The sequence below is a fragment of the Xenopus laevis genome, chromosome 3S (assembly GCF_017654675.1).
Source record: "Xenopus laevis strain J_2021 chromosome 3S, Xenopus_laevis_v10.1, whole genome shotgun sequence".
Lineage (NCBI taxonomy): Eukaryota > Metazoa > Chordata > Amphibia > Anura > Pipidae > Xenopus > Xenopus laevis.
Window position 1 is genome coordinate 123,283,054 of NC_054376.1, and position 27,873 is coordinate 123,310,926.

General features: G+C 42.3%; 1 protein-coding gene across 3 annotated transcripts; it reads right to left on the reverse strand.

Moving 5' to 3' along the window:
* Positions 1–489: 489 nt before the first annotated feature.
* On the reverse strand, positions 490–18,166 carry s1pr5.S (sphingosine-1-phosphate receptor 5 S homeolog). Of its 3 annotated transcripts, none has more exons than XM_018256287.2 (2): positions 18,041–18,166; positions 490–2,925 (listed from the first exon to the last, which is right to left on the reverse strand). In XM_018256287.2, the coding sequence occupies exon 2, from the start codon at positions 2,524–2,526 to the stop codon at positions 1,372–1,374; it is 1,155 nt and encodes a 384-aa protein (XP_018111776.1). In that variant the 5' UTR covers positions 2,527–2,925; positions 18,041–18,166; the 3' UTR covers positions 490–1,371. The 3 variants fall into 3 exon arrangements, with proteins under 3 accessions (XP_018111776.1, XP_018111777.1, XP_018111775.1); XM_018256288.2 differs by lacking the exon at positions 18,041–18,166 and adding an exon at positions 12,874–13,381; XM_018256286.2 differs by lacking the exon at positions 18,041–18,166 and adding an exon at positions 12,712–12,863.
* Positions 18,167–27,873: the final 9,707 nt, after the last annotated feature.

Consider the following 27,873-nt stretch of genomic DNA (forward strand, 5'->3'; position numbering starts at 1 on the left):
TCTTTATTGGGTTAAAGGATAAATAAAAATAAGTGAATGTAAAATTGATGAGGGGGCTATTTGTTATTTACATTCATTATTTATTTTCTTTTTATTCTAGGATATTAAGGGATACATGTGCCGTTACTATCCTGACAACTTCCTTGACTACTTGGTGGTCAGACTGGTGGGAAACTGACTAGCAGGTGGCGCTGTTGTAACAAAATTCATTCATATTAACAGTACATGTATCCCTTAATATCTTGGAATATAAAGAAAATAAATTATGAATTTAAATTACAAAAATTCTTAGAATATCACTCTCATCAATTTTACATTCACTTATTTTAAAGGTTTACTTATCCTTTAAGTGAAGAGGGAGCTGCCATTAGACTTAGGCTCCTGCCCTTATCTCTGGTCTTAATTCAGTCTAAAAAGGTTGTACTTATTACAAATGGTAATGACATGGAATCTGTATATTTAAAATAATCACCCTCAGGCAGCAATGGGTTCATCCAACAACATATCCATTTATTTATTTACATTGAATATATTCATATATACATAATTATTTACACATGTTGTGTTTGCATTGTGGTTTTGGCATTTTCTGATTCTTAACCTACAGCCATCAGGGCTTCTCAGTTGTTCTTTAGATGCAACAAATAAGACTAACAGACCCAATTGGAAGCAATGAAATTGTTTCCCCGCCATCTATAAGTAGCAGCTATTGTGTAGGATGTAGGATAAAAACCATATGATAATATTTGCATAGAGCATAATGAACACATCAGTCCCAGTCATATGTAACAATCCACTCAGTGTTTTATATACAAATAATATATACAAAATATACACTTGTGTCTCACTAACACTCTGTGCTAAATCACTTTAAGGTTAAAACCATCCTAAAGAGCTGCTACTGCTTCACACACCCTCAGGCTGATATTCCAATGGGGCTATAGTAAGTTTTGGGGCATTTTACCCTACTGCATTCTGAAAGTTCTAAGGATCTCTCTCTTTTATGATTGATTTATGAAACCTACATCATTCTAAAGACCCTGACTTCCCTCATTGGGTACTCTATGGAGACTGTTGTTCTCAATACCTGAGCACATTTTAAAGCTCTATCGTTATAGGAACATTAGTCTTTCCACTATGTAACCAGCACGCACTTTCTAGGAATCACCTTTTGCTATAAAGTTCCAGGTATTTACTGTATACCATGCCTCAAGCTCTACCTTTGCAATAAAGGTTCAAGTTCTAGGTATATCTTCATCCTTCATTATGTAACGTTCTAGGTATATCAACCATCCTTCATGCTGTGCAATTCTCCACTACACTTCCACCTTCTGTGTGTCCTTCACATCAAGTTTTAAAATCCAAATGGGCTCAGTAATCCAAATTTTTGGGCATAAGATACTTCACTGGGGTGGGGGTCCCATTTCCCGATGATACAGTGGTTTCTAGAGCTTCATGTTTGTGGGAAGACTTCTCAGATTTGCTTGTGCTTCCCTCTATTACTGGAAGGAACCAAAGCCTGCGGCTGCCCTCTCCTTCATCAGATGATAGGCATAGACAGAAAACCAGTTTAAGGATCGCCCTCCTGATATCACGGCTGGTGAGCGTGTAGATAATTGGGTTCAGGAAAGAGTTGATCATGGCCAGGCCAAGGAAGTAGTCTGCCTTTAAGAGAATAGAGCAGGCATTGACCTCACATGATACGTCAAACAGAAAAAGAACAAAGAGAGGAAGCCAGCACATAATAAAAGTTCCCACAACAATGGTGACAGTTTTCAGCAGGGCCATGTACTTTTGGGACTTTTTCAGGGTCCCCTTACGGAGGGTGCCAAGGCGCTGGCTGTTGACCTTGACAATTCTGTATATTCGGAGATAGAGCACCACGATGGATATGAGAATGGCCAGGAAGATGCTTATGCAGACTAGAAGATAGTTCTTTGAGTACAAAGGTAGAATGGTTGAGCAAGACTGGAGGTTGCTGATGCAGTTCCAACCCAGTATTGGCAACACCCCTAATAGGATTGAGACAAGCCAAGCCGCTGCAATGAGCAAGGCCATGCGACCCTTCTTGTCCCCGCTGTAGTGTTTCATCCGAACCATAGTAATGTGACGTTCTATCGCAATCGCCAGAAGGCTAAATATTGAGGCAGTTAATGTGATAAAGACGCCTCCCTCCCTAACAAACCACAAGGCAGGAGTAAGGCGCAACGTGTTGGCACCAGACATCAGAATGTTGACCATGTATGCCACACCAGCCAGAAGGTCCGACAGCGTCAGGTTCCCCAGGAGATAAAACATGGGGGAATGAAATTTCTTGTTGCGCCAGAGGGCCAAGAGCACGATGAGGTTCTCCAAGACAATGAAGACACAAACTACCAAAAAGAATACTGCCTCGGCCTTTAGTCCACCCTTGTACCTACTGGTGTTGAGCTTCCCGGTGAAGTTATAGTGCAGAGAGATGACTTCATTGTTCTGGTACTCTCTGTATAACCGCACCAGTCTATTGGAGGGCTGCAGAAGATCCATGGTTCAGTCAATGCTTTATCTCTTTTAACAAGTCCAAACGTCTCTTATCTGGGGGACAAATCCATTACCAAAGGGAAATCTCTGAAATATTTGGTATGCTTTAAAAGCTGATTGCCTGCAGGTTTATGGAAGAGTTTGTGAGGTGGAAGCTGATTGCTCTCACAGATGGTGGCAGAAAGTGTCCCAGCTCAAGACTCCAGATGCTTCTCTCCTTGATAAGTCTCCTTTTGTCTTCATGACCACACACACCGAAAATAAATGAATTCCTCTTTGTGAGTGGATTTACATGTTCCAACAAAGGCAGCCCGCTGTAAAATGCTGCAGTAATAACATGTGATCACTAGATGGCGGTAGCTCCTCGTGTAACCTCAGTGCTGCGTTTCAGCATCGCTTTACAGCCTGCACAGGATAAATGAACAAATGTCAGTTTTTAGCCAAAATATACAATATATATTTATGTACAACCAAACGTTCTTCATTCATAATGTCAGGCGTAGGTTTAATAAAATGTGCCATTATGATTTTTGAAGTCTACAGTGACAAATTCTAATGTCATTAATTACCTTTACTGACTTGGAAGAGCCCCAACTAAAGGCAATAAGGATGAGATTTGGGAAGAATTTGCAGCACTAGAAATTCAGGGATCTGGCATTAATTATCTAAAAACATGTAATTTCTGTACATTGGCTATTGCTTTTATAGAAAAAGCTGTGACCAGGACTAATCAAAGTTACTGCACCTCTCATCAGCCTCTGCCTTGCTCTCCATTCCTATAGATCTTTGCCCAACAGACACATGCACCGTCTTAACCTCACAACCATCTTAAAGGGGTTTTTTCCTTAAAATTAACGTTAACTATGATGTAGAGAATGATATTCTCAGAGAAATTGCAATTATTTTTAATTGTTTTATTATTTTGATGTTTTTTTTTAAATTATTTAGATTTTTATTCAGCAGCTTTGCAGTTTGCAATAACCAAATAGTCCAAATAACCCTAGCAACCATGCATTGAGTTGAATAAGAGACTGGAATACGAATAGAACAGGGCCTAAAAAGAAAGTTGGGTCGTAAACAGTAGCGATAACATTAAAGTTGTTGCCTTGCAGTACATTTGTTTTTTTAGATGGGGTCAGTGACCCCCATTCTATAACATACTTAGGGTCAGGGCACACGCTCAGATATGGGGAGATTAATTGCCCGGCGACAAATCTCCTCTTCTTTGGGGCGCCCCGAATTTGATCGTGTGCCCTGACCCTTAAAGTAAACGTAAAGGTGGACCACTCCTTTAATACAATAAATGCAGGGCAACATTGCAGCTTCAGCGACCAACCTTTTTAAATATTAACCAACGATAAAAGGGGGTACAGGATACAGAATATGTTGATAACTGTAGATAACACGTAGAACAAGTGATCCAGGTGCACCAGACCCTCAGCTTAGGAAGCGGATAAACCAGCGAAGTACAAGAAGAGGGGTATCGGGCACTCAAATGAACTCCACAAGGGTCGCCAAAAATAAAGTTCAAAATTCAATATTTATTGCAGATTTGTTAAAAAAGGAACAATATCTCCATTGACCCTACGCGTTTCGTGCCCCACAAGGCACTTAGTCATGGGCTTAGCCCTGGGGGGACATGAAACGCGTAGGGCCAATGGAGTTAATTGTTATATACAATAAATATTAAATTTTTGACTTTATTTTTGGCGACCCTTGTGGCGTTCTTTTGAGTGCCCGATACCCCTCTTCTTGTACTTCGCTGGTTCAACCTTTCTAAATGTCATTTATGGGGAGGAACAGGTCCGCTTGCCTGTGACCCAAAAGTAAAATTACCGACACGCCCCCTGTATAGTGATGGGCGAATTTCGCACAAAATGGTGAAAAATTCGCGAAACGGCGCCAGCGTCTCATTTTTGACGCCGGCACCCGTTTGTGACGCCGCAAATTTTCTAGGGATGCACCGAATCCACTCTTTTGGATTCGGCCGAACCCCCGAATCCTTGGTGAAGGATTCGGCCGAATACCGAACCGAATCAGAACCCTAATTTGCATATGTAAATTTGGGGTGGGAAGGGGAAAACATTTTTTACTTCCTTGTTTTGTGACAAAAAGTCACGTGATTTCCCTCCCCACCCCTTATTTGCATATGTAAATTAGGGTTTGGATTCGGTTCGGCCGGGCAGAAGGATTCGGCCAAATCCGAATCCTGCTGAAAAAGGCCGAATCCTGGCCGAATCCCGAACCGAATCCTGGATTCGGTGCATCCCTAGAATTTTCGCTGGCGTTTCGTGAATTTGTTCGCTGGCGGCGAATAGCGCAAATTTGCCGCGAATTTGCGCCTGGCGAATAAATTTGCCCATCACTACCCCTGTAGTTGTATTGTTAGAATGCTACAAGAAAAGAAATATTTTCTGCACCGGGGGGAAAAGAGTGAGAGTGCCTGAGCATGCAGTAACATGGCAGCTATTAGTCAGTAGGGACAAGACTTCAGAAACACGTCCCATCATGTCAGCCATGCAACAGCGCAACATGAGCGCAGGACAGAATGCGGCACCATTGCATCTAATAGTACCCCAGCATTACATAGCAAGACGTAAGGGCTGATTGACTAACATAGGTGCTAAACTACGGCAAGCTTGTGCTCATTGTCACTGGCCACTTTAGGAGACTTATGATTTAGCTCTTCCTTGAAGAAGATAAAAATATCATATGTGCTCCCAACAGGAAAGCGAATCTCTGGTTATTTACACAGGGCTCATCCTTTCCCATGATGTTGTGAGGAGAGGGTCACAGAGTGATGGACGTTGGAGGAACAAGGGGGGCATGCAGGGAGGGGTGGGAAAGCATTTGGAAAGATGTTGTTAGTAGAGGAGCTTTCCTATGTACAGGAGTACATAGGGAATGCTCGGGACCTGGGGTTTTCCAGATAACCAATCTTTCCATAATTTGGATCTTCAAGTCTACTAGAAAATCATGTAAACATTAAATAAACCCAATAGTTTTGCTTCCAATAAGGATTATTTATATCTTAGTTAGGATCAAGTACAAGTTACGGTTTTATTATTACAAAGACAAAGGAAATAATTTTTAAAAAATCGGATTATTTAATTATAACGGAGTCTATGGGTAATTCTGAGCTTTCTGGATAACAGGTTTCCGGATAATGGATCCCATAACAGTACTATTTTTAGTCCTCTCTGTTTATCCCCTCTCCAAACACTCAATGCCCTTCCCTATTCCTCCCTGTTTGTTACACAAATCTTTCTTCCCTATTAATAATCATCCTGTTCTATCCCTTCTCCACACATTCTCTCCTCTTTCCTAGACCCTCTATCTATACCTTCTGCACACATTCTATCCTCTTTCCTAGTCCCTCTATCTATTCCTTCTCCACACATTCTCTCCTCTTTCCTAGTCCCTCTATCTATTCATTCTCCACACATTCTCTCCTCTTTCCTAGTCCCTCTATCTATTCCTTCTCCACACATTCTCTCCTCTTTCCTAGTCCCTCTATCTATTCATTCTCCACACATTCTCTCCTCTTTCCTAGTCCCTCTATCTATACCTTCTCCACACATTCTCTCCTCTTTCCTAGTCCCTCTATCTATTCCGTCTCCACACATTCTCTCCTCTTTCCTAGTCCCTCTATCTATACCTTCTCCACACATTCTCTCCTCTTTCCTAGTCCCTCTATCTATTCCGTCTCCACACATTCTATCCTCTTTCCTAGTCCCTCTATCTATACCTTCTGCACACATTCTATCCTCTTTCCTAGTCCCTCTATCTATTCCTTCTCCACACATTCTATCCTCTTTCCTAGTCCCTCTATCTATTCCGTCTCCACACATTCTCTCCTCTTTCCTAGTCCCTCTATCTATTCATTCTCCACACATTCTATCCTCTTTCCTAGTCCCTCTATCTATTCCTTCTCCACACATTCTATCCTCTTTCCTAGTCCCTCTATCTATTCCTTCTCCACATATTCTATCCTCTTTCCTAGTCCCTCTATCTATTCCTTCTCCACACATTCTATCCTCTTTCCTAGTCCCTCTATCTATTCATTCTCCACACATTCTCTCCTCTTTCCTAGTCCCTCTATCTATACCTTCTGCACACATTCTATCCTCTTTCCTAGTCCCTCTATCTATTCCTTCTCCACACATTCTCTCCTCTTTCCTAGTCCCTCTATCTATTCATTCTCCACACATTCTCTCCTCTTTCCTAGTCCCTCTATCTATTCCTTCTCCACACATTCTCTCCTCTTTCCTAGTCCCTCTATCTATTCATTCTCCACACATTCTCTCCTCTTTCCTAGTCCCTCTATCTATACCTTCTCCACACATTCTCTCCTCTTTCCTAGTCCCTCTATCTATTCCGTCTCCACACATTCTCTCCTCTTTCCTAGTCCCTCTATCTATACCTTCTCCACACATTCTCTCCTCTTTCCTAGTCCCTCTATCTATTCCGTCTCCACACATTCTATCCTCTTTCCTAGTCCCTCTATCTATACCTTCTGCACACATTCTATCCTCTTTCCTAGTCCCTCTATCTATTCCTTCTCCACACATTCTATCCTCTTTCCTAGTCCCTCTATCTATTCCGTCTCCACACATTCTCTCCTCTTTCCTAGTCCCTCTATCTATTCATTCTCCACACATTCTATCCTCTTTCCTAGTCCCTCTATCTATTCCTTCTCCACACATTCTATCCTCTTTCCTAGTCCCTCTATCTATTCCTTCTCCACATATTCTATCCTCTTTCCTAGTCCCTCTATCTATTCCTTCTCCACACATTCTATCCTCTTTCCTAGTCCCTCTATCTATTCCTTCTCCACATATTCTATCCTCTTTCCTAGTCCCTCTATCTATTCATTCTCCACACATTCTATCCTCTTTCATAGTCTCTCTAGCTATTCCGTCTCCACACATTCTATCCTCTTTCCTAGTCCCTCTATCTATTCCTTCTCCACACATTCTATCCTCTTTCCTAGTCCCTCTATCTATTCCTTCTCCACATATTCTATCCTCTTTCCTAGTCCCTCTATCTATTCCTTCTCCACATATTCTATCCTCTTTCCTAGTCCCTCTATCTATTCATTCTCCACACATTCTATCCTCTTTCATAGTCTCTCTAGCTATTCCGTCTCCACACATTCTAACCTCCTTCCTAGTCCCTCTAGCTATTCCTCCACACATTATATACTCTTTCGTAGCACCAGTTTATCTCTTCTCTGCACATTCTATACCTTTCCTAGTCCCTCTAGCTATCCGTTCTGTGCACATTCAATGCATTTCCTTGTACTTCTATCTATCTCTTTCCTAGCCCCATCTATCCCTTCTCTGCACAGTCTACCCCTTTCCTGCTTATTCTCTCTCTTTCCTAGTCCCCCAATCTGTCCTTTCTCTGCACATTTTATCCCTTCCTAATCCCCCAAACTATTCCCTCTCCACACATTCTATCCTCTTTCCTAGGCCATACATCTGTCTCCATTTCACACATTCTATATCCTTCCATTCGCCCCCCCCATCTATCCCATTCTCACACTCATTCCGTTTCCTCCTTCTACTTTTCTATCCTATATCCATCTACATCTACACTGACCCTTTTCTTCTCCCCATCTGTCTCTTGTATGTTTTCTGTGTCTCTGACCCATATTCTATGAACTCTGTATCCATTAACTTTGTTCCGCTGTCCGTTATTTGTGCTTCTGCGCTCTCCTTCCTGTTTATGTATCTTCCTTCCTTTTCCTAGAGTTTCTCCTGCATAAATAAATGCCAAAGATTCACCCACAATGTACCCCGTATTGTCAAGACTAGTGAAAAACTGCCAAAAAGAAAATGATGTGATTACTACAACTTCAGTTCTTGCATAATCATTATTATTCAAAAAAAAAATTCTTACCAAAAATTACATTTTACAAATATAGTTTTGGGTTAAGTTCCCCTTTAACAACATCACCACCCTAAAAAAATTTAACTGAAACGTATTTTATTATTTGAGTTACTTGATGACATCATGTGTCTCATTCTGTCATTTACCCGAACCAATTCCAGCATCTCCTGCCACAACTGTCTGTGTGCTTCATACACAACCTTTCAAGCTGACAGATACAGGTGTGGGAGAGAGGGGTAGGAACGTTGAGCTGAAGCACAGTAAGCCAATCAATAGAATTCCTTAAATGTATAATTGTACAAAACCCTTCCCCTGAATACCAGGAAGAGGCAGTGCCTGCAGCAGGGAGAGTCAGAGGTGCCCAGTGCCAGAAATCGGGTGCAATGAGCATTAAGTGACCAGCAGGGGGCAGCACTAACATGAGAACAGGTGATTGGGTCATTGCTGCTGTGCAGGACAGTATGTAGAGCAGTCACATGATAGGACAGTTTAATAATATACAATAGGGGGATTGTTAGGGGGAAATGTTGCTTTAAAGGTATAAAGAACAAGCTATTCCTATGATTATATTTAGTTAGGCCTGATCATCTACTGGGAATTAGCAATTTTAATTGGAGGGTTAAGCTGAAGAATTCCTGCAATATCTGGTATTTTGGGGCAGTGGACAAGCACAATTGTGTCTGCATTCTTGCATAATTGGTCTATTCTCAGGAGTACAACATGGTTTTGTGCTGCTAATTCACATGCAAAGTGCAACCTTCCACATTCATCATCTCACCCAGCGAAATGCTGCCCCGGTGTCTTTAGTTGTGTAAAGGCCCAACCGCATTGTCACACCACACACATTAAACACAAGTTATTAAACACACTTTATTAAACACACACCACTGACTGCACATTACCAGGAAACTGAGAGAAAGCTGAAAACAGAAGCTGTGGCCCCAAAATGTAGGGACAGTGTGTATCTTAAAGGTGTAGGGATGTAACAGTGGGATTGTGTGTAATGTAAGATATTGTGTGTCTGGGCTGTAACTGTGGGATAATGTGTATAAGAAGACAACAACTATAACTATGGGATAATGTGTATAATAAGGCAAAGGCTGTAACTGTGGAATGGTGTGTATAATAAGACAAAGACTGTAACTGTGGGATAATGTGTATAATAAGGCAAAAACTGTAACTGTGGAATGGTGTGTATAATAAGGTGAAAACTGTAACTGTGGGTTAATGTGTATAATAAGGCAAAAACTGTAACTGTGGAATGGTGTGTATAATAAGACAAAGACTGTAAATGTGGGATAATGTGTATAATAAGGCAAAGGTTGTAACTGTGGAATGGTATGTATAATAAGGCAAAGACTGTAACTGTGGAATGGTGTGTATAATAAGGCAAAGACTGTAACTGTGGGATAATGTGTATAATAAGACAAAGACTGTAACTGTGGGATAATGTGTATAATAAGACAAAGACTGTAACTGTGGAATGGTGTGTATAATAAGGCAAAGACTGTAACTGTGGAATGGTGTGTATAATAAGGCAAAGACTGTAACTGTGGAATGGTGTGTATAATAAGACAAAGACTGTAACTATGGGATAATGTGTATAATAAGACAAAGACTGTAACTATGGGATAATGTGTATAATAAGACAAAGACTGTAACTATGGGATAATGTGTATAAGACAAAGACTGTAACTGTGGAATGGTGTGTATAATAAGGCAAAGACTGTAACTGTGGAATGGTGTGTATAATAAGGCAAAGACTGTAACTGTGGGATAATGTGTATAATAAGACAAAGACTGTAACTATGGGATAATGTGTATAATAAGGCAAAGACTGCCTTATTATACACACCATTCCACAGTTAAAGACTGTAACTGTGGGATAATGTGTATAATAAGACAAAGACTGAAACTATGGGATAATGTGTATAATAAGACAAAGACTGTAACTGTGGAATGGTGTGTATAATAAGGCAAAGACTGTAACTGTGGAATGGTGTGTATAATAAGACAAAGACTGTAACTGTGGGATAATGTGTATAATAAGACAAAGACTGTAACTATGGGATAATGTGTATAATAAGGCAAAGACTGTAACTATGGGATAATGTGTATAATAAGGCAAAGACTAACTGTGGGATAATGTGTATAATAAGGCAAGATGCTGTACTTTCTAGCAGAATGATTTTCTTTATAAAAAAACAATGGCGGTTCTCACACTGTAACTCGGGGGAATGGAGCCAACGGAGAAGCCTAGATTAAAAGCTCTGTAGGATTAATCCTCTATAATTGCAGACAATTTAAAAATGAATATTTGCAGACAGATATGAATTTCATAAGGTTTCCCCCTCGGGCAAGAAGTTTCATGTTCTCTTTCATGGACTGTGAGAACAAAAAAATGTCATGATTCACAGATTCAGAAGAGATTTGTTTTAGGTGCAGTCCCCCCCGGCCGTCATTTAGTGGGAGCACAGGATCACTAGAGGTTCAGGGGTCCCTGCACTGGGGAACCATTGGGAGAAGAAAATCCTGCCCTGCAGAGATTACACTCTAATATACAGACAGATACAGATACAATACAGGGCAAGGGAACCATTGGGAGAAGGGAATCCTGCCCTGTAGAGCTTACACTCTAATATACAGAGGGACACAGATACAATACAGGGAGAGGGAACCATTGGGAGAAAGGAATCCTGTCCTACAGAGCTTACACTTTAATATACAGAGGGACACAGATACAATACAGGGCTATGGAACCATTGGGAGAAGGGAATTCTGCCCTACAGAGCTTACACTCTAATAAACGGAGAGATACAGATACAATACAGAGCAAGGGAACCATTAGGAGAGGGGAAGCCTGCCCTGCAGAGCTTACACTCTAATATACAGAGGGACACAAATACAATACAGGGCGATGGAACCATTGGGAGAAGGGAATTCTGCCCTAGAGAGCTTACACTCTAATAAACGGAGAGATACAGATACAATACAGAGCAAGGGAACCATTAGGAGAGGGGAAGCCTGCCCTGCAGAGCTTACATTCTAATATACAGAAGGAGACAGATACAATACAGGGCAAGGGAACCATTGGGAGAAAGGAATCCTGTCCTACAGAGCTTACACTCTAATATACAGAGGGACACAGATACAATACAGGGAGAGGGAACCATTGGGAGAAAGGAATCCTGTCCTACAGAGCTTACACTTTAATATACAGAGGGACACAGATACAATACAGGGCTATGGAACCATTGGGAGAAGGGAATTCTGCCCTACAGAGCTTACACTCTAATAAACGGAGAGATACAGATACAATACAGAGCAAGGGAACCATTAGGAGAGGGGAAGCCTGCCCTGCAGAGCTTACACTCTAATATACAGAGGGACACAGATACAATACAGGGCGATGGAACCATTGGGAGAAGGGAATTCTGCCCTAGAGAGCTTACACTCTAATAAACGGAGAGATACAGATACAATACAGAGCAAGGGAACCATTAGGAGAGGGGAAGCCTGCCCTGCAGAGCTTACATTCTAATATACAGAAGGAGACAGATACAATACAGGGAGAGGGAACCATTGGGAGAAAGGAATCCTGCCCTGCAGAGTTTACACTCTAATATACAGAGGGACACAAATACAATACAGGGAGAGGGAACCATTGGGAGAGGGGAAGCCTGACCTGCAGAGCTTATGATCTAATTAAGAGGGGGCAGTCGCACATATGTGGATAACAGAAGACACAATAATGGCTGCAGAGTGCAGCTCCAGGGCTCATGCTTTCAGGACTGAAGAATTAGGGGCAATAATTCGCACATTCTTTGTGTAACCTCTGCTGAAAGGGCGCACTGAAGCCAACTAATTGGAGCGCATTGAGCAGCTGGGAGTACAGCGAGGGACACACAGATCAGCGGGGAGTAACTATAGAGGGGCCGGCATTAGAGAGGGCGCAAGTCGCTAAATGGGGCGCAGGGAAGGCGCATACACAGTATAAAGCCATAGTATAGTAAAGCCACAGTATAACATACACAGTATAACACACACAGTATAACACACACAGTATAGTAAAGCCATAGTATAACATACACAGTATAACACACACAGTATAACACACAGTATAGTACAGACACAGTATAACACACAGTATAACACAGACACAAGACAATTAGTTGGCTGAGGACAAGCGCAGAGAGTGGCACCAACTGACGCAAATAGAAGTTTGTTACTCGCCAAGCAGCGCTGTGTCCCCGGCCCACCGGGGCTTCTGGGACAAGACTGAGGGGTCGGTCGTACCTGGCACGTTCTCCCAGCAGCCTCCTCCTGTTCCATTCACAATAGCGGCGCTAACTGTCAGCTCCCACCGTGAGACAGAGAAGAGACAGCAACGAGACCTCCTCCTCCTCCTCCCAAATATGTCAGACATTGAGCTGCTCCCCAGCCCTGCCCTCTACTTACATGTGAATATACTCCCTCCTCTCCCTCATGTCCTCTGTCTCTCACTGTTGCTTGGACTGTCTCTTTTTTCCGAGTCTCTCTTACATAAGTAGCACCAGAACTATGGGCTTAGCCTTGTGTCTCTGCTTATTGTGTATAACAGATCGGGGCTCTGGGTTTGTCTCTTCTGCTTGAGACACTTGGGGCTATTCCCAGTCTGGGACTGTCTCTCAGAGCTATGGCACTGTCTTTGCCCTCTGTCCCTATGAGCTCAAGCTGTCTCTGCTTTCTGCATACAAGATCTGGAAGTCTATTTCACTTGTGAGACTGTCCCAGTCCCTAGAGTGTCTTTTACAGCTGTGTCATTGGGGCTGTCTGCTGTCTTTTAGCTGTCTCTGCTTCACTCTTACAACTGGAACTGTCTCTTCCTTATATCTCTCAGAGCTGCAACTGTCTTTATAGCTTTACTGTACATCCAGCCGCCACCATCATGGATTGCAAACTGTCTCTTAGCTCTTGTCTGCTCTGGTCTCTGCTGCTGTCTCTGCCACCCGCATAACACAACTGAAGCGGTCTCTCACAGGTACAGATCAGTCGCATTTTCTCCCTGTGCTGGGACTGTCTCTGCTCCTGGGTCACAGAGTAGGGATTTTTATTCATCTCTGGCTGGGGATGTCTCACATAGCACTGGCTGTCTCAAATCTGGAACTATTCTGTCATATATTCATCCTTCCAGGACTGTCTCACAACTCTGGCTCTCACATACATTTAAGACTGTCTCATGTGGCCCTGGGTCTCTCTAACAGCAATGCCACTGCCTCATGCATAGTGCTATCAGCCTGTGTATGCTTTTACTACTACTTTTTTTTTTACTACTGTTTTACTACTACTTTTTACTGCTACTTTTACTACTATTTTACTACTACTTTTACTAGTTTTACTACTACTTTTTACTACTGTTTTACTACTACTTTTACTACTGTTTTACTACTACTTTTTACTACTGTTTTACTACTACTTTTTACTACTATTTTACTACTACCTATACTACTGTTTTACTACTACTTTTACTATTTCACTATTACTTATACTAGTTTTACTACTACTTTTACTACTACTTTTTTACTACTGTTTTACTACTACATTTTACTACTACTTTTACTACTCCTTTTACTAGTTTTACTACTACTGTTTTACTACTTTTTTATTACTGTTTTACTACTACTTTTTACTGCTGTTTTACTACTACTTTTTACAACTGTTTTACAACTACTTTTAACTACTATTTTACTACTACTTTGCCCATTTAAGTGCAATGATGGCTGCTCACATGTGCTCCCACATGAAGAACCTAAGAATGAGGTGTGTTACGGTGGCCAGCTTGCAGCCTATTGCAGTGGCTTTCCCATGACATCAGGAGTAACATCATGGTAAGTACCACACCAAGCGGAGTAGGGGCAGCTCTAGTCACTGTATAGCCGTGGCCTTGCATACATCTTGCTGCACTTGTTTCCCAGTGTGACCTTGGCAGGACAGCTGCTACAGGGAACATATGTCTCACAGTGATCTTTCCCTTTAGTCTTGCAAAAACATTAGCACTTTAATTCACACGCTCACACCTAAGGCAATGATCTGCTTTTAACCCTGCAGCTCCCATAACAAAAGCCTGGTCGAATGATAAAGACTTCATTATCCCACTCTTCACATTGTACTTCTCTGCCCCTAATAAAAAGTATGGCCTGCAGGCTCTGATTCCTTATCATCCTGTTCTTCCCATTTTCTATTTGTATCCCCCTCACCCTTTCTATAATGTTCCATACGCTTTATGATCAGGATTCCTTCCTGCCAATTGTTCCCTCTCCCTATAATGTATTTGTGGCCATCTGTATATTAGAATGTAAGCTCTGTAGGGCAGGATTCCCTTCTCCCAATGGTTCCCTCTCCCTACATTGTATGTGCCCCTCTGTATATTAGAGTATAAGCTCTGCTGGGCAGAATTCATTCTTCTAGTGGTTAACTCTGCCAGCATTGTATCTGTGTCCATCTTTATATTAGAGTGTAAGCTCTACAGGGCAAAATCCCCTTGTCTTAATGGTTCCTTCTCCCTATATTGTATCTGTATCCATCTGTATATTTGAGTGTAAGCTCTGCAGGCCAGGATTCCCTTCTCCCAATGGTTCCCTCTCCCTGTATTGTATCTGTGTCCTTCTGTATTTTAGAGTGTAAGCTCTGCAGTATTGCATTATCTTCACCTAGTAGTCTACTTTACTCTTTAATGTATATTTCTGCGTCCGCACATGAGTATGTAAGCTCATCAGATGAACAAAAAAGTTACAAGTGCCCAGTCTTACCCATGTTAAACCCATGTTATGCCCATGTTACGCCCATGATTGTGCTGCAGGTATGACTGGGTGCTGGGAGTTGAAGCCTGGGAAATGCTGATATAAAGCCTCTGTTGCTGGGAATGAATCTGAGGAGTGATTATTTGTGCAGAAGGATAAGGATATGAGTCTTATTGATGTGACTGTGTGATCCTGTGTGTGGCCAAACAAACAAACGTGTGGCCCTGCAGCTGTGGTGGAATTGTCGGGGGGGGGGGGGCAAGTATCTATAAGTAACGTCTGGATGTACAGAATTATTTAGGAGGATTCCAGTAAAAATACAATGAATATACAGAAACATTGCTATATATGAATATATTCACCGCAGAGTGCAAAACATGATTGTAGCAACCTTCACTTGCTCAGATTCAGTTTATAGCTCAATGATGTGGGTCCTGCCCAGGCCAACAGATTTGGCCCAATATCAAATACAATCTGGCAGCAGCACATCCCTAAAAATAATTCTTTTATTCAGTTAAAGGGACAATATCATCATATTAAAGTTTGCAAAAGGAAGTGCAATAATTGTACCAATCTCTCTCCAAACAGCAGTCCTGTCCTGCTTTATGGCAGCTGAGATTCTAGCTATTTGTATAACAGAACATTCTGTCCCAGTGGCTGCACAGATCCTATCTGATCCCCATTGTAAGCAGCAGTCCTGTCCTGCTTTATGGCAGCTGAGATTCTAGCTATCTGTATAACAGAACATTCTGTCCCAGTGGCTGCACAGATCCTATCTGATCCCCATTGTAAGCAGCAGTCCTGTCCTGCTTTATGGCAGCTGAGATTCTAGCTATCTGTATAACAGAACATTCTGTCCCAGTGGCTGCACAGATCCTATCTGATCCCCATTGTAAGCAGCAGTCCTGTCCTGCTTTATGGCAGCTGAGATTCTAGCTATCTGTATAACAGAACATTCTGTCCCAGTGGCTGCACAGATCCTATCTGATCCCCATTGTAAGCAGCAGTCCTGTCCTGCTTTATGGCAGCTGAGATTCTAGCTATCTGTATAACAGAACATTCTGTCCCAGTGGCTGCACAGATCCTATCTGATCCCCATTGTAAGCAGCAGTCCTTTCCTGCTTTATGGCAGCTGAGATTCTAGCTATCTGTATAACAGAACATTCTGTCCCAGTGGCTGCACAGATCCTATCTTAACCCCATTGTAAGCAGCAGTCCTGCCCTGCTTTATGGCAGCTGATATTCTAGCTATCTGTATAACAGAACATTCTGTCCCAGTGGTCCAACTTCCATCCTGAAGTCCTTTGTACAAATAAGAGAGGTTTTGGGATGATAGTTTCCCTTTAACTCATCTCTTCTGCTGTATACACTGACACTGCAGCCAGATCCAGTTGAACTGCATTCAGATCAGACACAGACTCACACACACCTTTTCTCAGAAAATGAATCCAGTCTCAAGCCTTTCATTGTGATTTCTCATACGCTCAGTTCTCTCGTACGCCCTGTGTTCTTTCTCATTCGTGCCCTTCATTCCTGTCTATCACTCCAGAGACCTGGCAGGGCAAATCTAACCCTGTTTATGGGCAAGTTTCACTTTTATTTCTTTCCCATTTTTAACTAAGATTAAAGTATCAGAGTTCATTCATCCAACATTGGTTTCATGTTTGTCTTTATTTTTACAGATGCACGGGAGCTGCCATATTGCCTTAGCTGGGCAACTCTCTATTGTGCAACATCAGTTTACATTTATCACCATTAGATGGCGCGTTACTGTTGAGGTCCATGAGCAAATCCCTTAAGGTGGCCATACACGGATAGATCCGCTCGTTTGGCGATGTCGCCAAACGAGCGGATCTCCCTCCGATATGCCCACCTTGAGGTGGGCAATATCGGGCTGATCCGATTGTGGGCCCTAGGGCCCAACGATCGGATCCTAGCGTTCGCCAAACGGGCGGTCGGATCGCGGGACCGCATCAACTAACAGATGCGGCCGCGATCCGACGGGATTTTTAATCCCATCCGATCGAGATCTGGCCGACTTTCGGCCAGATCTCGATCGGGGAAGCCCGTCGGGGGCCCCCATACACGGGCCAATAAGCTGCCGACACGGTCTGTCGGCAGCTTTTATCGGCCCGTGTATGGCCACCTTTAGTCAAATTGAGGAGTATTGGCAGCTCTTTAGTACAGAATAGTGGGACAACTAAAGATTCCAATCAAGCTGATCCTGACTGGGGATTGGCTGATATTTTAAAGGGGAACTCCACCTAAAAACTATTTTTTTTGTTTAAAGGGATTGTTCACCTTTGAGTTAACTTTTAGTATGACGTAGAGAGTGATATTCTGAGATGATCTGAAATTGGTTTTATTTTATTATTATCTATGATTTTTAAGTTATTTAGCTTTTTATTCAGCAGCTCTCCAGTTTCCAATTTCAGCAGTCTGGTTGCTAGGGACCACATTACCCTAGTAACCATGCCCTGATTTATATAAGAGTCTGGAATATGAATAGGAGAGGGTCTAAATAAATAGAGGCATAATAAAAGTAGCAATAAAAATAAATGTGTAGCATTTATTTTTAGATGGTGTCAGTGACCCCAATCTGAAAGCTGAAAAGAGTCAGAAGCAGAAGGTAAACAATTAAAAAACTATTAAATATAAATAATGAAGACCAATGGAAAAGTTGCTTAGAATTGGACATTCTATAACATACTAAAAGTTAACTTAAAGGTGAACCACTCCTTTAATGAAAGAAAATATAATTTTAGGCAACATTCCAATATATATTCATTAAAAATGTCCAATGGTTTCCCAGTTATCTGTTAGTTGTAATTAAAAGGAGACTCTACCTGGCTGTTGATATTCTCTGCACTGCTGGTTGTGGCTTCAGAAACACAACAGCACAAACCAGCTAAAAGACCTGGACCTGGAGCTGAACTGACTTCTGCTACATTGTGTCTAGAGTCAGAAACAGGAGACGCACCACATATAAACTGCCTACAGCGATGAGGCGTGTCTCATTTAAGTTATTTGCTGTCAGGTAGAACCACTTATCTTTTGTGATAATTAAATGTATAGAGTGCTGCAGATGGAGCAACAAAGGCAAAGTACACCTACACGGGAGGATTATCTTAAATAAACTGCTTGCACTGAATACTGTGGGACACACAGTCATTTCCCATGGCGCATTGCAATAGAGTGTCATGCTATTCATTTGCAACTCAATCAGCCTCTGTACTTTGAATCGATTGCAAGCATCTCGCTCCCTCTCTGCCCCGCCTTCTGCCCCCTTATTGGCTAAACACAGACAGTTCATATGGTTCCTGCACTTGGGAGACTCCCTGCAGTCCCATAACCTGTAAACGTAGTCCCCACCCAGGCCACCACCCCCACCACCTCAGACAGGGCCCCTTAAAAATTAATACTGCATAATAAAAATGTGTAATAATGTTTCATAGTAAATAAAGTACCCCCTATTGTAAAATATAAGGATATTATAAGTCCATGAGAGTTCCATGACCATATAAAGGGACAAGGCTGAGTAACTCTGAGGTGACTTCTAATAATAGGGGGTACTTTATTTATTATAATACACACATTTTAGTGAGCCGTGACAAAAATTACATCACTAAACTCAGTTTATAACTGATGACATCACTAAAAGCCATTTATATAGTGGATAATGTACCCCCTACTGTAATTTATAAAGATATTATGTCACCGAGGAGTTATGTGACCATATAAAAGCATGAGGCCGAAGGTCTCATAACTCCGAGGTGACTTCTGATATCTTTATTAATTTCAGTACGGGGTACATTATGCATTATAATCTACATTTTGTGTGAAATATCGGGAGGGGGGGTCGGAGGGGTCTGCGTCCAATTCTGGTCGGGTGCGCCGGCGTTCAATTTGAAAGTGGCGGCGTCAAATTCGGACGGGCTGTGTCAAATTTGGTGGCCGGGGACCCGTGTTATAAACGTTGGGTTCTGACGTCAGAACACGCCGTTTATAAGGATATAATTTACAGTCTGGTCCTATAGGGAAATGACCAGACTGTAGATTATATAGTGAATAAAATACCCCCTCTTGTAAAATATAAGGATATTATATGTTACCGAGGAGTTTCATGACCATATAAAAACACGAGGCCGAAGGCCAAGTGTTTTTATACAGGTCATGGAACTCCGAGGTAACTTCTAATATCCTCATATTTTGCAACTGGGGGTACTTTATTTATTATATTACACAAGTTTCAGTGAGTCATGTGATAGAAATGACATCAGAACTCATCGTTTATAAATGATGACATCAGTACTCGCCATTTATAAGGATATAATTTACAAGATATTCATGGCTTTTGTGTATTATATAGTGAATAAAGTACCCCCTCTTGTAAAATATAAGGATATTATAAGTTACGGAGGAGTTTCATGACCATATAAAAACACGAGGCCGAAGGCCAAGTGTTTTTATACAGGTCATGGAACTCCGAGGTAACTTCTAATATCCTCATATTTTGCAACTGGGGGTACTTTATTATAATACACAAGTTTCAGTGAGTCATGTGACAGAAATGACATCAGAACTCATCGTTTATAAACGATGACATCAGTACTCGCCGTTTATAAGGATATAATTTACAAGATATTCATGGCTTTTGTGTATTATATAGTGAATAAAGTACCCCCTTTTGTAAAATATAGGGATATTATAAGTTATCGAGGAGTTTCATGACCATATAAAAGTACGAGGCCGAAGGCCGAGTGTTTTTATACAGGTCATGGAACTCCGAGGTAACTTCTAATATCCTCATATTTTACAACTGGGGGTACTTTATTTATTATAATACACAAATTTCAGTGAGTCATGTGACAGAAATGACATCAGAACTCACCGTTTATAACTGATGACATCAGAACTCACCGTTTATAAGGATATAATTTACAAGGATATTCATGGCTTTTGTGTATTATAAGGATATATTTTACATGATATTCATGGCTTTTGTGTTATTATTATATCCTTATAATACACAAAAGCCATGAATATCTTGTAAATTATATCCTTATAAACGGTGAGTACTGATGTCATCATTTATAAACGATGAGTTCTGATGTCATTTCTGTCAAATGACTCACTGAAACTTGTGTATTATAATAAATAAAGTACCCCCAGTTGCAAAATATAAGGATATTAAAAGTTACCTCGGAGTTCCATGACCTGTATAAAAACACTTGGCCTTCGGCCTCGTGTTTTTATATGGTCATGAAACTCCTCGGTAACATATAATATCCTTATATTTTACAAGAGGGGGTATTTTATTCACTATATAATCTACAGTCTGGTCATTTCCCTATAGGACCAGACTATAAATTATATCCTTATAAACGGCGTGTTCTGACGTCAGAACCCAACGTTTATAACACGGGTCCCCGGCCACCAAATTTGACACAGCCCGTCCGAATTTGACGCCGCCACTTTCAAATTGAACGCCGGCGCACCCGACCAGAATTGGACGCAGACCCCTCCGACCCCCCCCCTCCCGATATTTCACACAAAATGTAGATTATAATGCATAATGTACCCCGTACTGAAATTAATAAAGATATCAGAAGTCACCTCGGAGTTATGAGACCTTCGGCCTCATGCTTTTATATGGTCACATAACTCCTCGGTGACATAATATCTTTATAAATTACAGTAGGGGGTACATTATCCACTATATAATACACAAAAGCCATGAATATCTTGTAAATTATATCCTTATAAACGGTGAGTACTGATGTCATCAGTTATAAAAAGTAGTGATGTCATTTCTGTCACATGACTCACTGATACCTGTGTAATATAATAAAACTTGTGTATTATAATAAATAAAGTGCCCCTTGTTGGAAAATATGAGGATATTAGAAGTAACCTCGGAGTCCACAACCTGTATAAAAGCACTCGGCTTTTGGCCTCGTGTTTTTATATGGTCATGAAACTCCTCGGTAACTTATAATATCCTTATAATTTACAAAAGGGGGTACTTTATTCACTATATATAATTCACAGGATATTCATGGCTTTTGTGTATTGTATATGTATTTTTTACATCAGGAACATCTGATTTATTGGCCATTCAGCATTAGCTGCAGGCAGGGTTTCCACCTGGCTGGTATTTTACTGGCCTGGTCGGTAAAAATGATGGCTGATCCCAATGTTATAATAGAGAAAAAAGATAAATAAATAGGTAGGAAGGTATTTTTATCCAGTACGGGAGCAGGAACAAATAGATAAGGGTGGTCCAGGGACATCGTTTCCCCCCCAGAAGGCAAGTCACACCTCTGGCTAATCTGCTATTTACAGTGGCAATTTCCCTCTAATTGTCAGGGTCAACTGTCGGCTATCAGCGCCAACAAAAACAGTAGTTGACAGAGAGGCTTCAGGCCGTTTGGCCTATCAGCTCCCCTTTTATATGTCTCATTATCACTCGCCTGCATCATCATTCAAAGGGGGATGTGCCAAAGTCAGGTCTGCCCCAGGGGCTTCTGGGAAAGACAGACACATATCTCAGGTTAATGTCACATGTTGCAGGTTACGTCCCCCCAGTTTCCCCCTGCTGCTCCTACTGATTCAGAAGTGCACACTTGGGTCATTTGCACACTCACAGCTGCACTCACACCTGTACTCACGCCTGCACTCACACCTGCACTCACACCTGCACTCACGCCTGCACTCACAGCTGCACTTGCATGTGGTTCCCGTTGGAATCAGTGGAGTGGGGGAGGGGGGACAGAGGCTTTTCTTATATTAGATAGATTGTTTTGGGGCGTCTGTGTCTAAGGAGTGTTTGGAACAGACATCCTGGTACCCTGAGTATCCCCCATTAGGACCGGGACCCTTTAGGTTTAATTTCTGCTTCCTTGTTGGTCCAGACTGACCCTGCCCCTCACTCTGCAGACCCCCCCTTGGCCTGCTGCCATGGTGTCTGCCCCTCCCATAAATACACCACTGGATGGGTCAGTCTGGACCACCAAAGTAGCAGAAATTAAACCCAGTGGGTCCCAGTCCTAATGGGCCCCAGGCTTGTTGGCTGCAGTGGGGAGTTGTCAGTAGTGGCCGGGGTGTTGGGCTCTTGGGGTCAGTTTCACCAGTGAGCCCCAGGCAGGGCCACCATCAGAATTTGTGGGGCCTCATACAACACAATATTCTGGGCCCCCTACAAGTTAACAAAAACAACATTGGTGGCCAGGGACCGGTACAAGTAAAAAAAAAACCCTGGTGGCCAGTGCCCCCCCCTAAGTTAAAAAAACCCATCAGCGGCCAGGCCCCCCATCCAAGCTCGGCATGGCTCAGCTCCTTCTTCGGCTCAACTCGGCTCCTACTTCGGCAGTTCAAGGGGGGCCTGGCTAATCCAGGAAACACAGCATGGCTGGGCACCCCTTGACATATAGAAGCCATCAGACCGGGACAATTGTCCCCCCAGTGTCCCCTGATTGCGGCCCTGGCCCCAGGTAGAGCAGGACACGTGTAATTTCTGCATTTTGCCACCGGCGAATAAATTCACAAAACTGCTGTGAAAATTCGGCTCCAAAAATTTCGGACACGCATCGGAAAAGTTGCTTGCGTCAAACCCATCGCTCATCAACATTATGCGGACGGCCATTGACTTTAAGGCCAGTGTCAAAATTGATGCAGGCGTCAAAATTTTCATTTCGCAAATTTTTTGCTGTTTTGCAAATTTCTCTGGAAATTCACAAATTATTCGGTGAAACAGGACAAATTCGCCCATCACTAGTGAAGCTGCTCAGAGCTTAGTGCTGCTTTTCTGCCTGTAGCTTTTATCAATGGGAGAGAATGTTCTGTTCAGACACCATAAGCCTCCTGATCCGATTCTTTTATTATGGGGCTTTGGGTGTTCGGCCCCGCAATCGCTTTATTGGTTGTTACACTTCCCATAGAATTAAGTGCTAACAATAAAAATCCAGATGAACCTTAACATTAACCTTTGTGTGTAGGTGTTAGAGGCCTAAGACAATTTGCACTTTTAACCATCTGCAACTGTTCTGGTTGCTAGGGTCGATGACCGTAAATACCCTGTAATGGTGTGGATATTAATATATACTGTCAAGGGGGTTGCTGGGATTTGTAGTTCTTATAGACAACAGCTGGAGGGCCACATGATTTATATTATCCTCCCTTTCCATGGAGTTTGGATTTGCTAAAACAGAGGGGGTAAAAAGTATCCAAATTGCCATGGTGCAAACCTGGTGAACATAACATAAGCAAGGTGTCCTTTAAATATGTCCTTTCAAACTGCCAGCTGAGGGCCACATACCCCATAATAACACACTGTCAGTTGTTTTAAAGTTATGTGTTAAAGTGGCCATTCCACATCCACTTGTTTGGCAAGCTCTCCGTTCATACACAAAAGTGCTTAGAATAGCCCCCACATCAATTTTACCTTCACTTATTTTAAAGGTTTAGTTATCCTTTAACTTTTGAAACAAAGTAGCAGGCTATCACGTTTCCTTCAGGTCGGTTTATCAGCTGGCTGGTTTCATGGGGCAGAACCAGCAGTGCAGTGAATACAAACAGGCAGATAGAAGGGTCATTTACTCAGAGTAGGAGAAGAAGTGCTCTAAGAGGTGCAAGACTGTGCCCCTAGTGCTCATTCATCCACTTCTCCCCCTTATTGGAAGTTCTTTATATTCTCTTTCATTAGGCAAAAAACAGTTTTGGGGTAAAGTTTCCCTTTAAGCCCACTGGGAAATAGAGTGTGTGTGAGTGTGTGGGGGAGGGGTCCTTGGTACAGAGCCCTGAATAACTGTATTGAAAAGGCCAATGAATAAAGCAATGCATTAACCCTTCTCATGCCTGAGTGCACTCTCCCTACCCCTGGGGGGACTCCTGATCCGTGTGACAATGAAATCGCTGAGCTGTGCATGTGGAGATTGGGGAGCGCAGGTGAAATCGCTGAATTTCTCGTCAGTTTTACGCCCACGGTGTTTGTTTAATGGGCTGCCTTTTGTACTCGCAATAAATGCGCCTCTGGTTGTGCCGCGATCCCAATCCCGTTCCCCTTTTCATGTTATTTGTTTGCTCTTTTATAGACGTCAGCTTTTCCTTTAAAAACAAACAGAGAAATATTGCATCGTATTCGGTTTTTCCCAGGCTCCACAATATCGATGGTTTAAAGGGGAAGTTCACCTGGAAGTTCATTTGTAGTAAGTTGTCGCTGTGTAGCCTGCATCTGAAAGGGGCGGTTCATTTTACGTTAGCTTTTGGTATGTTATAGAAGGGCCCATTCTTAGCAAGTTTTCAATTGGTCTTATTATTTTTATAGTTTTTGAATTATTTCCTTTCCTCTTCTGATTCTTTCCAGCTTTCGAATTGGGGTCACTGACCCTAACAGCCGAAAAAACTATTCCTTTGTGAGGCTAAAATGTTATTGTTCCTTTTTATTTCTTATAGTTCTATATAGGCCTCCTCTATTCATATTCCTGCCTCTCTTTGAAACAGGGTCGGACTGGCCCAGACCCGACCCCCCGATCAACTAGCCCATTGGCAACTGTCAGCGTCAGTTCGTGCGTGCATCGTGTCTTTCATGCGTTTGATCATGCGCAATGTGCATCTTTCACACAAGCATGTGTCGGGGTGCAATTTGGAGGTCGGGAGGGAGCCCTGGTGACTGCCAGGAGGGCCCTTCAATTTGCAGCCCCAGCGGCCCCCAATGTGCCAGTCTAACTCTGCTTTGAAACCACTGACTGGTCGCTAGGTAAAACTGGACCCGATAGCTGCCAAAATTCGAAACTGGAGAGCTGCTGAGCAAACAGCGAAATCATTTTTTAAAAATAAAAACACAAATAAAAACATGAAGATAAATTGCAAATTGTCTTAGAATAACACACTCTACATCATCATAAAAAATACATTTAAATGTGAACCCCTCAAAGCACACGAGTGGGAGCTTCCATATTCCATACAGGGCTGCCATCAGTAATCATAGGGTCCCATACTACCAAATTAACAGGATTCCCACTACAGGGGCACCAATTATCTGTCAGCCAGTTACTAGGACCATCCGGGCAGTGGGCCAAGCCAACAAACAGAATGGGGCGTCACTAATAAAAACAGGACATGCAAAACACCCCTTTGTCTCTTGTGCCGCCCCTCTGCGTCAGAACCCCTGGACTCCCCTGTAGCTCCCTCATTCCAGCCGTGATTCTATGTAGAATCCATAAAGATCCATAAAGAAGATCCTCCAAATCAGTATGCACTGACTTCATTAGAATGGGCAGATGGGCAGATAACACAATAGGATGCAGTTGTTTCTCAGGAGACAGTTTGGCTTCAACTGCCAATTCCTACTCCAATGGACACCACACCAGTGCTAGAGAGTGCTGGCTTCCAAGCAGCCTTTAGGGCTAGTCCACACGGGGAGATAGCGACGCGTTTGCGGTCGCGGCGACAAAGCGCCGCGACAGTCGCCGCGACCGGCGCAGGCGACAGTTTTGTATGGGCGCCTATGTAAAAACGCCTGTGCTAACCACACGAGGCGATGCGCTTTTCAACAGTCGCCTGAAAAAGCCTGGCGAGGCATTTTCAGGCGACTGTTGAAAAGCGCATCGCCTCGTGTGGTTAGCACAGGCGTTTTTACATAGGCGCCCATACAAAACTGTCGCCTGCGCCGGTCGCGACGACTGTCGCGGCGCTTTGTCGCCGCGACCTCAAACGCGTCGCTATCTCCCCGTGTGGAATAGCCCTTAGAGAGGTAAATCCAGGGATATTTCCCTGACCCTATATACGGTATATATATATATATATATATATATATATATATATATATATATATATATATATATATATATATATATATATATATATATATATATATATATATATATATATATATATGTAGCTATAGCACGGCTGTGGGTTTATTATGAGTGGGGGCATGGGGTGTTTGGTTTTTCCTGATGAAGATCCCTTTGAGGGATCGAAGCGTTCAGCTAAATAAATTTTGATTTCATATATATATAAATCCTGTGAGTGCCGCAAGCTCTTGTATACCTGTACATACACAGTATATAGTGGGGCCAAACAGATCAACAGCTCTAAGCAGAGCAAGATGGTGAAACGGGGTAAAATAACTAAACTTTATATCAGTGCTGGCCAACCTGCAGAGCTGGGAGCTATAGCCGGACAATATCAACTTCCCAGCTTACGTTCATTTCATATTTGTATGTACAGGTATGGGATCCATTATCCGGAAACCAATTATCCAGAAAGCTCTGAATTACGGAATGCCCATCTCCCATGGACTCCATTATATAGTGAATAAAGCACCCCCTCTTATATTATAATTATAAGGATAGTATAAGTTACCAAGGAGTTTCATGACCATAAAAAAACACAAGGCCGAAGGCCGAGTGTTTTTATACAGGTCATGGAACTCAGAGGTAACTTCTAATATCCTCATATTTTGCAACTGGGGGTACTTTATTTATTATAATACACAAGTTTCAGTGAGTCATGTGACAGAAATGACCTCAGAACTCATCGTTTATAAGGATATAATTTACAGGCTATTCATGGCTTTTGTGTATTATAATCAAATAATCAAAATTTTTTAAAACAATTTCCTTTTTCTGTGTAATAATAAAACAGTAGCTTGTACTTGATCCCAACTAAGAAATAATTAATCCTTATTGGAAGCAAAACCAGCCTATTGGGTTTATTTAATGTTTACATGATTTTCTAGTAGACTTAAGGTATGAAGATCCAAACCATGGAAAGATCCGTTATCTTGAAAATCTGGATAACAGGCCCCATACCTGTTTTTTATTGAAAGCAACATCTGTCTGTCTTTTTCTGTTCTCTGCACTACTGCTTCAGACTTCTGATTCACTACAGCGGAGGCCAGCTGATTAACAGCGCTGCAGGAAAACCGACTTTTGCTACATTATGTCAGTAGTCAGAACCAGCAGAAATGCAGCTTTTTTGTAAATGCGGTTAATCACAAAAAGCTGAACAACAATAATGCAATCAACTCTGAGTGACCCTAATTCCTACCCTTTGTGAAAGCCATTTGTGTCTTGGGAGGGGGGAAGAGAAGAAAGAGGGGGAAGAGGGCGGTGGAAGGGGGAGAGGGGAGCACATGGGGGGAAACAAGGGTTTAGCTTGAGTTGGGCTGGAAAAGGTGGGTTTGAAGTGGGGGGTCAGGAGATCAAGGGAGCAGGGGGAGCTAAACAGAGTGAGGCCTGGAAGAAAAGGAGAGTCAAAGCTGGAGAGGTGTGAGCACAGGGGCCCCAAAGAGACTGGATAAAGAATAAAAGCAAATACACTTGTCCATTGTATCTTTTATATCTCTACCAATGGCTACAGCAAGTTAAGCACCAGTAGCACCAATGGCATAACTACAATTCAGCAAATCAGACCTCACAGGAGGAGCACAGGGGGAACGTGGCAGTTTGTGGGGCCCGCTGTTCCCTTCCCACCCCCTCCTGACACTTTCATCTCTGAGCTGGTTGAAGGTGCGCAGCAGGAGTGGATTCTGATTTCGGAGGGTGCGAGGCAAAACCATGTTTCCTTCATGTGGTGGGGGACCCAAAGAAGTTTTGAGGGTAATGTCTGTAAAGCAAGGTGGCATAGAGAATGCTGGGCGTGGCCCGTGATTAAAGGAGAACTAAACCCTAAA